This window comes from Chiroxiphia lanceolata, chromosome 26 (genome assembly GCF_009829145.1).
Source record: "Chiroxiphia lanceolata isolate bChiLan1 chromosome 26, bChiLan1.pri, whole genome shotgun sequence".
Taxonomy (NCBI): domain Eukaryota; kingdom Metazoa; phylum Chordata; class Aves; order Passeriformes; family Pipridae; genus Chiroxiphia; species Chiroxiphia lanceolata.
Genome location: NC_045662.1, coordinates 6,290,473 through 6,303,702, shown reverse-complemented (window position 1 = coordinate 6,303,702; position 13,230 = coordinate 6,290,473). Strand labels below are relative to the sequence as shown.

Genomic DNA, 13,230 nt, shown 5'->3' with positions numbered 1-13,230 from the left:
GGTGCAGGCGCTCCCCTGGCTCGGGTTCCCCGGCCGGTCCATTCCCGGGTCTGTTCCCGGGTCTGTTCCCGTGTCCGTTCCCGGCCGGGCTTTGGGACCTGCGCGGCAAACCCGGCGCGGTGGGCGTGGCCTCCCCGGCGCTCCCCACCAATCCCCACCCTCCCCTCGGTCCCGCCCCCCTCCCCTCAGCCAATCGCCGCGCTCCACATCCCGTGGCGTCCCCGCGCGCGCCGCGCCGCTCCGAGGCCCCTGAGCGCGGGGCTGCCCCGCACGGTGCCTGTCCCGGGGGGGGGCTCCGCGGGGGCTCTGCGGGGGATCCGCGGCCGCCGCCGCCCGGGGGAGGGTCGGGGAACCTCAAAGCGGAGCCCCGCGGGGTCCCGGCGGGTTTTGCCGCTCTCGGCCCCGCGCGGGGCCCGCGGCGGGTCCGGCAGCGCGAGGGCGCCCGGCGCGGGCGCGGGGCGATGAGGGCGCCCGGGGCCGGCCGGGATGTGGCGCTGGAGCTGCCGGAGCCCGACATGGGAGCGACCCCCGCGATCCCCGAGCGCCTCCGCCTGCCCCTCTGCTGCCTCGGCGTGTTCGCCTGCTACTTCTGCTACGGCATCCTGCAGGAGAGCATGTGCGGCACGGCGGGGGCGCGGGACGGGAACGGACACGGGATGGGGAGAAACATGGAACGGGACACGGGATGGGACACACGGGGGGACACGGGACTGGGAGGGACAAGGGGCCGGGGTCACACACGGGACCGGAGGGGACCCGGGAATGGGGGAGACACGTGGGGCGGGGGGACACCCGGCACGGGGTGACACGGGACGGGACGGGGGAGGACGGGGGGACGGCAGGGGCCACCCCCGGGCGGGTCCCGCGCGGTGTCTCCCGTGTCCCCGGGAGCTGCCCCGGGATGGAGCCGCCGCTGTCCCTGCTCTGTCTGTCCCGCTGTCTGTCCCTGCTCTGTCTTCGCTCTGTCTGTCCCGCTGTCCCTCCCTTGTCCCGCTGTCTGTCCCTGCTCTGTCTGTCCCGCTGTCCCTCCCTTGTCCCGCTGTCTGTCCCTACTCTGTTCCCGCTCTGTCTGTCCCGCTGTTCCCTCCCTGTCCCCTCTCCGTCTCGCTGTCCCTGCTCTGTTCTCGCTCTGCCTGTCCCGCTGTCCCCTGTCTGTCCGCGTGTCTCACTGTCCGTCCCCCCCAGCACTCGGGGCCGTTACGGGGAGGGGGCTCAGCAGGAGAAGTTCAGGTTCGCGCTGACCCTCGTGTTCATCCAGTGCGTCATCAACGCCGCCTTCGCCAAGCTCCGTGAGTGCCCCGGCCCTTCCCCGGCCCCTCCCGGGGGTGCAGGGAGGGCTCTCCCGTGTCCCTGCCCGGCCCGGGGGGACCCGGGGGTGCCGCATCCCGCTGAGGTGTCCGTGTGTTCCCAGTGATCCGGCTCGTGGATGGGGCGCGGGTGGATCGCACACGGGGTGGCTCTACGGCGCCTGTTCCCTGTCCTACCTGGGGGCCATGGTGTCCAGCAACTCGGCCCTGCAGTTCGTCAGCTACCCCACACAGGTGAGACCCCTCAAATCCCCACCCCACACAGGTGAGACCCCTCAAATCCCCACCCCACACAGGTGAGACCCCTCAAATCCCCACCCCACACAGGTGAGACCCCTCAAATCCCCACCCCACACAGGTGAGACCCCTCAAATCCCCACCCCACACAGGTGAGACCCCTCAAATCCCCCCCCCACACAGGTGAGACCCCTCAAATCCCCACCCCACACAGGTGAGACCCCTCAAATCCCCACCCCACACAGGTGAGACCCACAAATCCCCACCCCACACAGGTGAGACCCCTCAAATCCCCACCCCACACAGGTGAGACCCCTCAAATCCCCACCCCACACAGGTGAGACCCCTCAAATCCCCACCCCACACAGGTGAGACCCCTCAAATCCCACCCCACACAGGTGAGACCCCTCAAATCCCCACCCCATACACGTGGGACCCCCTAAATCACCCCACACCGTTGGGACCCCTCAGATCACTGTGTGATCATATGGATCACACTATTTACTGCTCTGGTTTTGGATCACACAGTATTTATGGATCTGTGTATGGGTTATATGGATCACACAGTATTTATGGATCTATGTATGGGTTATATGGATCACACAGTATTTATGGATCTGTTTTGGATCACTCAGTATTTACTGATCTATTTATGGCCTGCTCAGTATTTCCTGCTCTCTGTATGGGTCACACAGCACAGGCTGGGAAGGGACACCAGGGGTTTGATTCCCCTTTTTCTGTGGCCACTTTCGTGTTAGGGAGGGCTTGGGAGAGCTCAGGTGATCCAAAAAGGGAAAAGCAATCCCTAGAAATGTTGGGAATTTGCTGTTGGAAGGCTTGGGGTGGTTGAGGAACCTTCACTGTTAGTTATCAGTTGCCCTGGTAATTAATCACCCTGAGTTGGGGTGGGGTTGCTGTGCTATTTGGAAGTCCCATATCCAGGCTCTCTCCCATCCCAGGTGATGATGGGGATAGTCAATCCTTGTCTTTCCTTTCCAGGTCCTGGGCAAGTCCTGTAAGCCCATTCCAGGTGAGCACATTCCCAGTTTCCTGTGTGTTTGAGGGGATTTCTCCCTGGCAGATCCATCTCCCCGCTCTGTCCCTGTGCTGCTCTGCTGGGCAGGGTTTAACTCCCAGGAGGGGCTTTGGGACCAGTTTGGGACATCCCTTCTCTGCAGTTACGGCTTTAGGAGGGACTTTTTTGGGGTTTAACCCCCACGAGGGGCTTTGGGAGCAGTTTTTGACGTCCCTTCTGTGCAGTGACTCTTCCAGGAGTGACTTTTCCGGGGGTTTAACGCCGTGAGGGGTTTTAGGAGCGGGTTGTGACGTCCCTTGTGTGCAGTGATGCTCTTAGGGGTGACCCTGCTGAGGAAGAAGTACCCCCCAGCCAAGTACCTGTGCGTGCTGCTCATCGTGGCAGGCGTGGCCCTGTTCCTGTACAAGCCCAAAAAGGGGGCCGGGGGCGACGACCACGTCTTTGGCTACGGGGAACTGCTGCTGGTGAGTGCTGGGGGCACCCGGGGCAGGGAGGGACCTCGGGGGGGTTACAGCTCTCCTGTGCCCCAGGGAGCCAAACACAGAACTCAGGTGTGCAGCTCACCTGGACCTGTGTGCTAAACACAGAACTCAGGTGTGCAGCTCACCTGGACCTGTGTGCTAAACACAGAACTCAGGTGTGACTCCCAGCTCCCCTGTCCCCAAATCCCAGAACTCAGGTGTGATTCCCAGCTCCCAGTGCCCTCAGGAGTGTCAGGAGGGCAGGGGGGTGTGAGGGGGCTCTGAGCTGTGCTGGGGGTCCGTGCCTGTCCCCCCAGCTCAGGTGTTGAGGCACCAAACCCCTTTTCCATCAGTTCCTGCTCGGGAGCTGCCGTGGAGAAGGGGGACAATGAGGTTTTCCCTGTGGGAAGGACCAACCAGGGGAGGTTTTGTCTCCTGCCCAGCGCTGTCGCGACCTGGACGGGCTCACGTGTCCCAGCCACATGGGGCTCACTACCAACTGGCTCCAACCACAGATGCTCAACGTCAACCCTGGTCCACCCTGTTCCTGGGGGCGGTAAGGACCCCCTGCCCAGGGCACAGCCCCACCCAGGCTAACCCTGACCCTCACCCTGAGCTCCAAACCAGAGCGGGAACACTTTTGGGGAAAAACCCTTTGTGCTTTGGTTTGGGGTTTTTGTTTGGTCTGTGTGTGAGGGGGGGGGCTCTGCTCAGTGCAGCTCTGCCAGTGCCCACCAGAGACTCCCAGTGCCACCAGAGCCCCAGCCAGGCTGGAAAGGGTTGGGACGACCTGGGATAGTGGAAGGTGTCCCTGCCTTGGAAGGTGTCCCTGCCTGTGGCACGGGTTGAACTGGATGAGTTTAAGGTCTTCTCCCCAGCCCAACCCATTCCATGATTTGATGATCCTGCTGCAGCCCTTCTAATTAGTCGGCTGTGTTGTTGGAATTTGATCTGTAGATAACAGATTGCTCCTTTCATAATTAACCAGGGAGGTGATGGCTTTTTCTTCTGTGTTTTTCCACTTTGGAATTTACTCCCTGCTTCCATAGCTCCTCTTGGGGCTCTGGCACAGACTGAAATTGCACCACGTGCCATTTTGGGCCCCCAGTTCAGAGTTTTCCATCTTGGTGTGTCTTCCAGGGATCCTGTTCACTGGGGAGGCTCTGGAGGTATCCTGAGTTTCACGGAACGATTATCCAGCATCATCTCCAACATCCTCCTGTTCGGCCTCACCAGCGCCCTGGGGAGGTGAGTGCTCCTGCCCGGCTCCCCCATCCTGGGCTGGCTCTTGGAGTGGGGCTGGACCACCCTGTGCTGCCCTGGGGGTGCCTGGGCCCTGCACAGCCCATGGGATGGGGTGGAACTGGATCATCTCCAACCCAAACCATGCCGGGATTCCGTAAAACCGGTTCAAGTTTGTGTGCAAACAATCGGGATTTGGGGGAAGATCCTTCGGCTTTTCCCTGAAAACACCATCCCCGGTGTCCTGTTCCTGGGGCTGGGGACAAACAGCCCCTGTTTGCTGCCCCCAGACCTTTATCTTCATGACCGTGGTGTCCTTCGGGCCCCTCACCTGCTCCATCGTCACCACCACCCAAGTTCTTCACCATCCTGGCCTCAGTCGTCCTGTTTGCCAACCCCATCAGCTCCATGCAGTGGGTGGGGACGATCCTGGTCTTCCTGGGTAAGTCTGGGAAGCAGATCCCTGAGCTCCCTCTGTCCCTGTGTTACCCCCCAGGCCTCGAGTGGCCCCGTGTGCTCCCAGTGCCCTTCGGTGTGTCCCCCACCCCGGGGTGCCCAAACACCCTCACTTCGGGGGCTCTCAGGCTGCTGCTTTTCCCCCAAATTCCTTGTTGGAGGAACACAAGGCATTTTTTGGTGCACGGCTGGCTCGTTTTGTGTCTTTGCAGGCTCGGCCATCGATGCAATTCGGGAAGGGAGTGAAGAAAACGTCGCACTGAGGAGGTGGTCGGTCGGTCGGTTGATCCCCGCAGACAGAATGAACTTTTAATTTATTGTCTTGTACCTCAAGATCTGTTCAACTGGACTCAGGAGAGGGAATCAGGAGGAGACTGTGTGGAATCTTTTGTTGGTTTGTTTCAGTTTTTTAATTCTGAATTGTCCTACAGATGTAACACTTTAATTTGGGAGCGTAATTGAGCTTTTTTTTCCCGTTGGTTTTCTGTAATCGGCGCCGAGCAGCAGCAGGAAATTCTTGCCTTACAGGACAAAACCCACAAATTCCTTCATATCTTTATTAAAGACAAACAGCCAATGGCCACTCTTCCGAACTTTGATTCCAGTTGGTTTTGGGCGCAGCCCAGAATTCCGTGAGTTCTTTGGCGTGGCCTGAGGCGATCCCTGGATTAAAGGTTGGAAAAGCCCCCAGGCTGTGTGGTTTTTCCATGAGGGACGTGGGAGCAGCCGCTGGTGGGATGTTTCTTCCACTGGGAGATCCCGATGTCTTCATCCCAGCCCTTCCACACCGGAATTCCTGGCGCTTCCCAGGGGAACCTTTTAACCAGGGGGCCCAAATTCATTCTTCCCCCCAGCCAGGACCTTCTGCTGCCAGACCTGCCCAGCTGAGGGGACAACAGTTAATTACAGGGCCCTGCTTAATTGGGCCCTGGTAATGAACAGCATCCCTACTCCGGAGGGGAGGAGTTGTTATCCAGTGATGCTCCAGAGTGGAATTCTCCAAGGAGCAAACTTTGCACATGAAAGGCTGTTCCTGCAGCTGCCTCTGCTCTCCATCTGCTCGGGGCTTTGGCCTCTCGTCCCTCCAGATGGGACCTTGATCTCTTCCCTGAGCTGCTCCTGGAATTCTCTCTCTCACCCTCCCTGCTTTCCCACACCCCTCCCTTGATGGGGAGGCCCTTCTGCAGGGGGATAATTGTTGTCTCATAGTTCCTGGGCTCTGTCTCATTCCATAAACAGCTCCAGTGTCCTTCAGAGGCGGAAGTTGGAGTTTGGGTGAAGTGTCAGGAAGCACTTTCTTCCCTCCAGAGATGACTTAATGGCCCAAGTGTGACACTGGAGTTCAGATCCTGCAGCAATCCAGGCTGGGCAAAGGGATCTTTAACTCCTGCTGCCAAGGCCTGCTTGCTTGTTCCAAGAAGGAAGTGCCGAGGTGGTGCTTTGCTCCTGCCCCAGCAGAGGTGGCAGAGGAGGGAGATGAGTTTGGGAAGGGCCTCGGACAAAGCCTGCAAGCACAAACAGCTGAGGGTTCTGCAGAGATTCCCTTTGCCCTCTCTCCTGCTTTGCCCCTGGCTCCAAAGCCGCTCGGGATGGCAGTGTCCAGCAGGGGGAACTCTCATTTCAACCATTCCCGAGGAACACCGGGAGGAAAAGCAACAAAGCAGCAGCTCTCTTTAATTCCTGATGTGACTCCGCTGCTGGAGTCGTTGGGAGCAGCGAAACCAAGGGGGAGATCCGGTTTTCCTCCGTGTTGGGCCCCGTTCAGCCCTTTCTGGCCACCAGCAGGGCCGGGTGGTTTGTGGGCTGTGGAGAATCCCCCAGCACTCCAGCTGCTGGTTCCCTGCCCACAGCCCCACTGCCTGGCTGGAAACATTCCTGGCAGGATTCTCCCAGGAGCCTGTCAGCTACTGTGGCTCTGGGGAGGTGCGAGGAGCCAGGCAGGACAGAACAGGCAGATCCCCCCGGCTGTTGCTGCCCTGCAGAGGAGCTCCTGGTGGAGCAGGCTGAGGCGGGGCAGGTTGGGCGCAGAGCCCAGATGTGGATCCACAGGGGGGAAACCTTGGCACCGTGTCCCTTTTCCTTTGCGCTGCTCAGGTTTGTCTCCAGCTCCGTGAGCAGGTGGTTCAAAACAAGCCCCAGTGTTCAGAGAGCACAGAGGAGCTGGGATGGAAGGTGGGGGTTTGTAGAGGTGGGTGACTGTGGAAGGGATGATTCTGGTCACAGGATGGGAAAGGTGGACAAGGAATTGTCCTTATTCCTTTGAAATCAAAGAGTTGATAATTTTCTGGTCACAGGATGGGAAGGGTGGACAAGGAATTGTCATCATTCCTTTGAAATCCATGAGTTGATAATTTCCTGGTCACAGCAGTGCAGATGGACAAGGAATTGTCATCATTCCTTTGAAGTCAACGAGTTGCCAACCTTGAGGGCCCATAACTGTGGGGACAGCAGGGAAAAGTTTCCACGATGGTCCCTGGACTCGGTGATTTGCTTTTCTGCAGGAGGGACCCCACCTCTAATCAAGGTTGTGATCTCCCCTGAACAACAGAAATCTGGGTGAGTTTGTTGGAAAGAAGTGGTTTCTTTGGAGCCCCCAGTGAGTTCCTGCAGCTGGGACAGGAGCAGGGCCCACCCAGGGCCCTTCTGTCCCAGCTCTGCCCCACAGGACTCCTTTGCCCCTCAATGTGCACGAGCTTTAACAAAAGCTTTGTTTTCTCTGGTTTGATAATTCTAAGGTGTCTTTTCCACCCTGTCTCTCTGAGGTGACTCACGTTGTCACTTCAGGTCACTGGTTGGAGTCACTCCACTGATGTTCCCCAGGACTCTGTCACCTGATAACTGAACAAACACCCGGGATGGAATTAATTGTTCCTGCAGCCAGTCAGTGTTTTAGGGAAGTGTGAGTTCCACAAATCCTGGGAACCCGGGGAGGATGCAGCCTCTCATTTTATCGTTTATAAACACCCCCTCACAGGAAGGGTGGGCACAGCCCAGTGGGAAGAGCAGCCCTGGAAATGCTGGAACTGGGATGTCCTGGAGCAGCAATAGTTAAGTCACGATATTTGCTAGAATTTGTGCAAGAAAATACAAACTGACAGTCAATATTAACCTTTAGTTGTTAATATTTGAGTGCAATAATGAACATTAACATTTAAGTGTGGAAAGCACAGATTTTATGGGAGCTCTCCTGCCTCCCACCAGCAGGAATAAGAAATAATAAACTGTGGTTTAGGTTTTAATCCCAGAGTGAGAGGATGAAAAATTCTTAGTTTGTGGATACTTAAAAACCCTTTTCCTTAACTGTTGTTACCGCCCTGAAGGTCCAGACTTTCAGGGTCTCCCTTTACCAATCACTTCTCTTCACTGGTCCCTGTTTTTTTATTTCCTGCTGTACTTCCTCCCCTTTTTTTTGCTTTAGTTTTGTTTTGTGTTCCAGCTGCTTGAGCCCTTTATGCTGGTTCAGACTACCCCTGTTCTGTTCTGCAGAGTGAATCTCACCCTCAGTTTCCAAGTCTTTTGTCCAATTATCAGCAGCCACCGACACCCTCAGCCCATTCCACCCCTCCAGCTGGGATAACACTGAGGAGCTGATTCCTGCTGGGGGGGAAAGGCTGGCTGGGATAAATCTGGATAAATCTGGGCATTTCTGACAGCACTCTGAGCTCCCCCACCCTGCAGGTGCTCCCAGAGTTAACAACTTCCTCGGAGAAAGGGAAATCATTTCAGAGCCCGTTAGGGCTGGTGGGGAGCAGCAGGATGAGGTTTTAATGAGGCAGGATCAAAAGCATCCTGAAGCAAAGCAGCCTAAAAAACAAGAGCAGGCTCATCGAGGGAGGCGGGAGATGCTTCTGAGGGGGAGAAACAAAGCAGCAACTCAAAGACGTTGGGGAGTCACTTCCTCACAATTGTGCATTTTAAAGTATAATTTCCTCTCCTAAAAAAAAATCAGCTTGATACTTTTCCAATACAGGTAAAATAGCAAAAAGGAACAGATTCCCTGCAATTAAAATCTCCAAGTCAGAGTTTTTTCTCAGGGAGGTCAAATTTATGGTTTTTTTTAAGCAATGTTTGTTTTCTCGTAAAGAGAAGTAGTTTTTAATCACAGCAAAAAATGACTGAGTTAAGTTGTTTTGTGGTGTTTCGAAGTCAGGAGAGTGAATTTGGGTGAGAAATGTGCACAGCAGGAGCTGTGAGGGGTTGGGATGTGAGAAAGGGACTGTCCCAGCACCAGGAGGGATTTCTCCATGGAAAGGGCTGTCAGGCCTTGGCAGGGGGCTGCCCAGGGACGTGGTGGGGTCACATCCCTGGAGGTGCCCAGGAAGGTACTGGCTGTGGCACTCAGTGCCCTGGGCTGGGGGTACAAGGTGGGGATGGGCACAAGGGTGGACTGGATCATCTTGGAGGGCTTCCCGCCTCAGTAATTCTGGGATTCTGTGACCACCCGCAGGAAGTTTCTCATGGAAGTGGCCGATTTGTACTGAATTTAAAGCTGATGTGGCGGCTGTACCAGAGCCAGTTCATCCTTTATATTTGGAGGGACACAGGTGCCTTGGATCCAGATGCCAGGAGGGAAGGAGCTGATGTTTGAAGTGCCAGGCTGGGACAGCTCTGAGCACGGGCACAGCCTGGAACTGGAACACTCCAGGGGAATGTTTGGGTCAGAAAGGGCCTAAAAATGGGGGTACCTGTAATTTTTAGACCAGGTGGGAAGGGACCTTAAAGGCCCTTCCAGTATGCCCCCCCTGCCATGGGCAGGGACACCTTTTGCTGTCCCAGGGTGCTCCAACCGGCCTTGGACACTCCCAGGGCTGGGCAGCCACAGCTTCCCTGGGAATCCATCCCAGCCCCTCACCAGGGAAGTAAAACCCACCTGAGGTAAAACCAGCTCAAGTAAACCCCACCTATTTCCTGTTCCCTTCCGAGACCCCTCGGGATTTCTGCCTTGGATCTGGGAGCAGCCAGCTGCCCTGCTTTTTTTTATATGTGTGAATGAGCTGCCTGAGCCCTCTACACACTGTACAAGTTCTCACAGGTGGGTAATATTTGTCACCCTCCTGCCCCCCCAGCACTGGAGGTTTCATTGCAGGAAGGGGCTGTGGGGCTGCCCCACTCATTGTCTTGCTCAGAACTTGCCATTCTGTTGCAAATTAACTTTGGAGCAAAAGGGTTTGGAAAAGCGAAGCTCAGACCAGGCTCCTTTCCCTGGAGGATGCTCCGACTGCCACGGTTGGGAGCACCCAGGATCTCAGCAGCTCTCCCTCTCCTCACCAACCCTGTCAGCACTGTGTGTGCTGGCTGTGATTTAACAATTAAACCACAAAAGCCTGGAATATCGAGGATCCTTAATGGCTCCAGTTTAGAACAAAGCGGCCCCTCAAACCCAGCCACGGTTCTGTTCAGTCTGTGGCTCTGCCACAACATTCCCTTCTCTTTACAGCGGAAATGAGTCCTGGGGGTCTCCCTGGTACCGGGAGAGGGGAATCAGCACCTTGCAATGTGTTTGTTACTGTTGCATCTCTGAGAGCCTCATTAAGTCTCCCCAGTGATTGAGATGGGCTTTGTTTAGGAAGGGTTTGTTTGGTTTCGTAACAAAGATGGCAAATCCGGGAAATAATGAAATAACTTGTTTTCAATCCTCTCGATCCTGGGGAGCCTCTATGAGATTTTAATTAGTGCTGCATTTTCAATAACTCTGTATCCCTACGTGTGGCAGATTCTTTCCTGGATAACAGGGAGGTAATTACGAGCCTCCTGTTTCTCAGCCTCTCACTGAAGGCACGCTGATACATTTAATCATGATGCAGAAACGCTGGCAGCTTTCTCCGGGTTCAGCCTCTCCCTAAATTACATTTCTGGAGTTTTAGTAAATTGACAGGGAAATGCAGGGACAAAATAATTAAAACCAAAGAGGAAGTTGAATATTAAGAAGCAGGAGCTGGTTAAAATTCTCGCACACGACTCTTCCACAGCCCGGGTTTAATCAGCGTCGGCAGGGAAATCAAACGGGGATGTGCCAAGGTGGCACCTCCAAACCGGGTGGGCATCAGCACTCAGGGCTGCTTCTGAGGGGCCAAAACCCACCTGTGTGGCTCAGGTGAGAGTCTCACCCAGAGCAAATGCCCCTGAGAACTCAGTGCTCTCGCCTGCTCACATCAGCTCATCCCCCCCAGTGTCACGGCTCAGCCCCCGGGACTGAGCTCCCCCCTGGGACACAGCTCCCTCGGGACAGCTCAGCCCTTCATCCCAGCCCTGAACCAGGGCAGGGCTGGGCAGGGGAGGGAACCCCATTGCTCCTGTCCCTGCCACCAGGGAGGACAGAACTGACCCCCAACAACTTTTACGTACGGAGGGGAGGTGAAGTTCCACCTTCATTTTTCCAGGTGCCCCATTTCATTTTCTGCTTCCTGGGAACAAGAGAATTCTGATCAGGAAAATGTCTAAGCTCCAAAAGAAGTTGACCCCCCTCTAAGTGACCCTTGGCCAGTGCTGAATTAAAGGAGAATTTTCTGTTATTTGTCTCGATTCTGCTTGAATCGAGAGGGAGGGGGAATCTCTTTGTTTTCTCTAAAACTGGTGCTGTAATTTCCTTGGTACTTCGGCTCTAAGAGGATAAACACATCACTAAAAATCCACAGCTTACGTGGGAACATAAAACCCGGGGTGATGGAAGGGGTATGAAAACAAGTCTCTAGGAGAAACGTGTGGCCAGAACAGGAATGTTAATGCAAGCCTGTAGCTCAGGAGGGGGCAGTTTTATGGCATTCCTTCATCACAATGCAGCAGTACCTGCTGTTCTGTCACCGTGGGCAGCAGTTTGTGAAACGATGGAACGAAGCAGGGTCCAAGGATTGGTCATGACTTGGATGAGGCACTTGCCAGGAAAACCCAGGGCGCTGGAGAAAACGTTGGGAATGAAGCAGGCAATACTGGGAATCAGCAGTGGAGGAGAGTGGCAGCCCAGTGTCCTGGAGCTGATGTGCCGAGGGCAGCAGCGTTTTTCAGCTGAGAGAATGAGGGATGAGACTGAAATATTCTGCACTTCTCATTTAAATAAGTGTGGGATGTACTGTGGAGCCTGGTTAATTCGGTTATTTGCGTGTAATTGTATTAATTCACCCTGAGGCTGGAACTGGCAGGAGAGAAAGGATAAGCTTCTCTACAAATGTGTAAATAATTAAGGACTACTAATGATGAAAATTTGCTTCACTGGTTAAAAACCTTTACAAATTAGGGAAGACCTGTACATGGATGACACCTCGGGATCACGGGATAATTAGGGTTGGGAGGGACTTGATGCAGGGTCACCTGTGAAAGGGGAGAAGGTGTCTCAGGGCTTTATTTAACCAGACCTTGAAACCTCCAGTAGAGACTGCAAAGCCTCTCTGGGCAATCTCTCTCATCTGAGGTTGTGGTGTACAAATTTCTCATCTGGAATTTAAATCTTTCTTGTTTTACTGTTGTTTCTCACCCTCCTGCCACCTGCTTGGCCCCATTTCCTCGCCAACCCCCTCATAGGTGCTCGAAGGTCTCTGAGGTCTCTCCTAAGCTTTCATTTCACACCCCAGTGTGGCAGACAGAGAGGGTGTTTGCTGCATAATCCCTTTATCAAAAAGTTAATATAAATACCGTGCTTAAGAGTGCAACACTCCCTCGGGCAGGCAGTCCTTCACTGAAATGGGAGGGAAGGGGAGATGGTGTTCCCTCAGGCAGGCACCCCCTCATGGAGCTGTGAAGGAAGGGACGATGGCACAGGTCATTCCCTCAGTCAGATATACACTCATGGAGCTGTGAGGGAAGGGATGATGGCACAGGCCATTCCTTCAGTCAGATATACACTCATGGAGCTGTGAGGGAAGGGACAATGGCACAGGCCATTCCCTCAGTCAGATATACACTCATGGAGCTGTGAGGGAAGGGATGATGGCACAGGTCATTCCCTCAGTCAGATATACACTCATGGAGCTGTGAGGGAAGGGATGATGGCACAGGCCATTCCTTCAGTCAGATATACACTCATGGAGCTGTGAGGGAAGGGATGATGGCACAGGCCATTCCTTCAGTCAGATAACCCCTCATGGAGTCGTGAGGGAAGGGATGATGGCACAGGCCATTCCTTCAGTCAGATAACCCCTCATAGAGTCGTGAGGGAAGGGATGATGGCACAGGCCATTCCTTCAGTCAGATAACCCCTCATGGAGCCATGAGGGAAGGGACGATGGCACAGGCCACTCCCTCAGTCAGACACCCCCTCACAGAGCCGTGAGGAATGGGGATATGGCACAGGCCATTCCCTCAGTCGGGTGCCCCCTCACAGAGCCGGGAGGGCAGGGCAGACGGCTCACGCCATTCCCTTCGCACTGCGGGGCCGCGAGGCACCTGCCACAAAGTGAGCCATCAAAGGAAGCAGAGGAGGGGCCGGACCTGCCACAAAGTGATTCCTTCAGGAGGCACGGCAGGAGCAGGGCCTGCCACAAAGTGATCCATCCGGAGG

The 13,230-nt window shown here is 55.3% G+C and overlaps 1 protein-coding gene across 1 annotated transcript; it reads left to right on the top strand.

Annotated features, from left to right (window-relative positions):
• Window positions 1-465: 465 nt before the first annotated feature.
• Window positions 466-5,394, top strand: LOC116798564 (solute carrier family 35 member B1-like). The gene is given in 11 exon segments (XM_032711064.1): window positions 466-616; window positions 1,186-1,289; window positions 1,412-1,450; window positions 1,453-1,541; window positions 2,544-2,574; window positions 2,887-3,131; window positions 3,485-3,597; window positions 4,182-4,289; window positions 4,688-4,725; window positions 4,952-5,017; window positions 5,345-5,394. Coding segments are annotated over 11 exon segments (984 nt in total). The 5' UTR covers window positions 466-515.
• The last annotated feature ends 7,836 nt before the right edge of the window (window positions 5,395-13,230 follow it).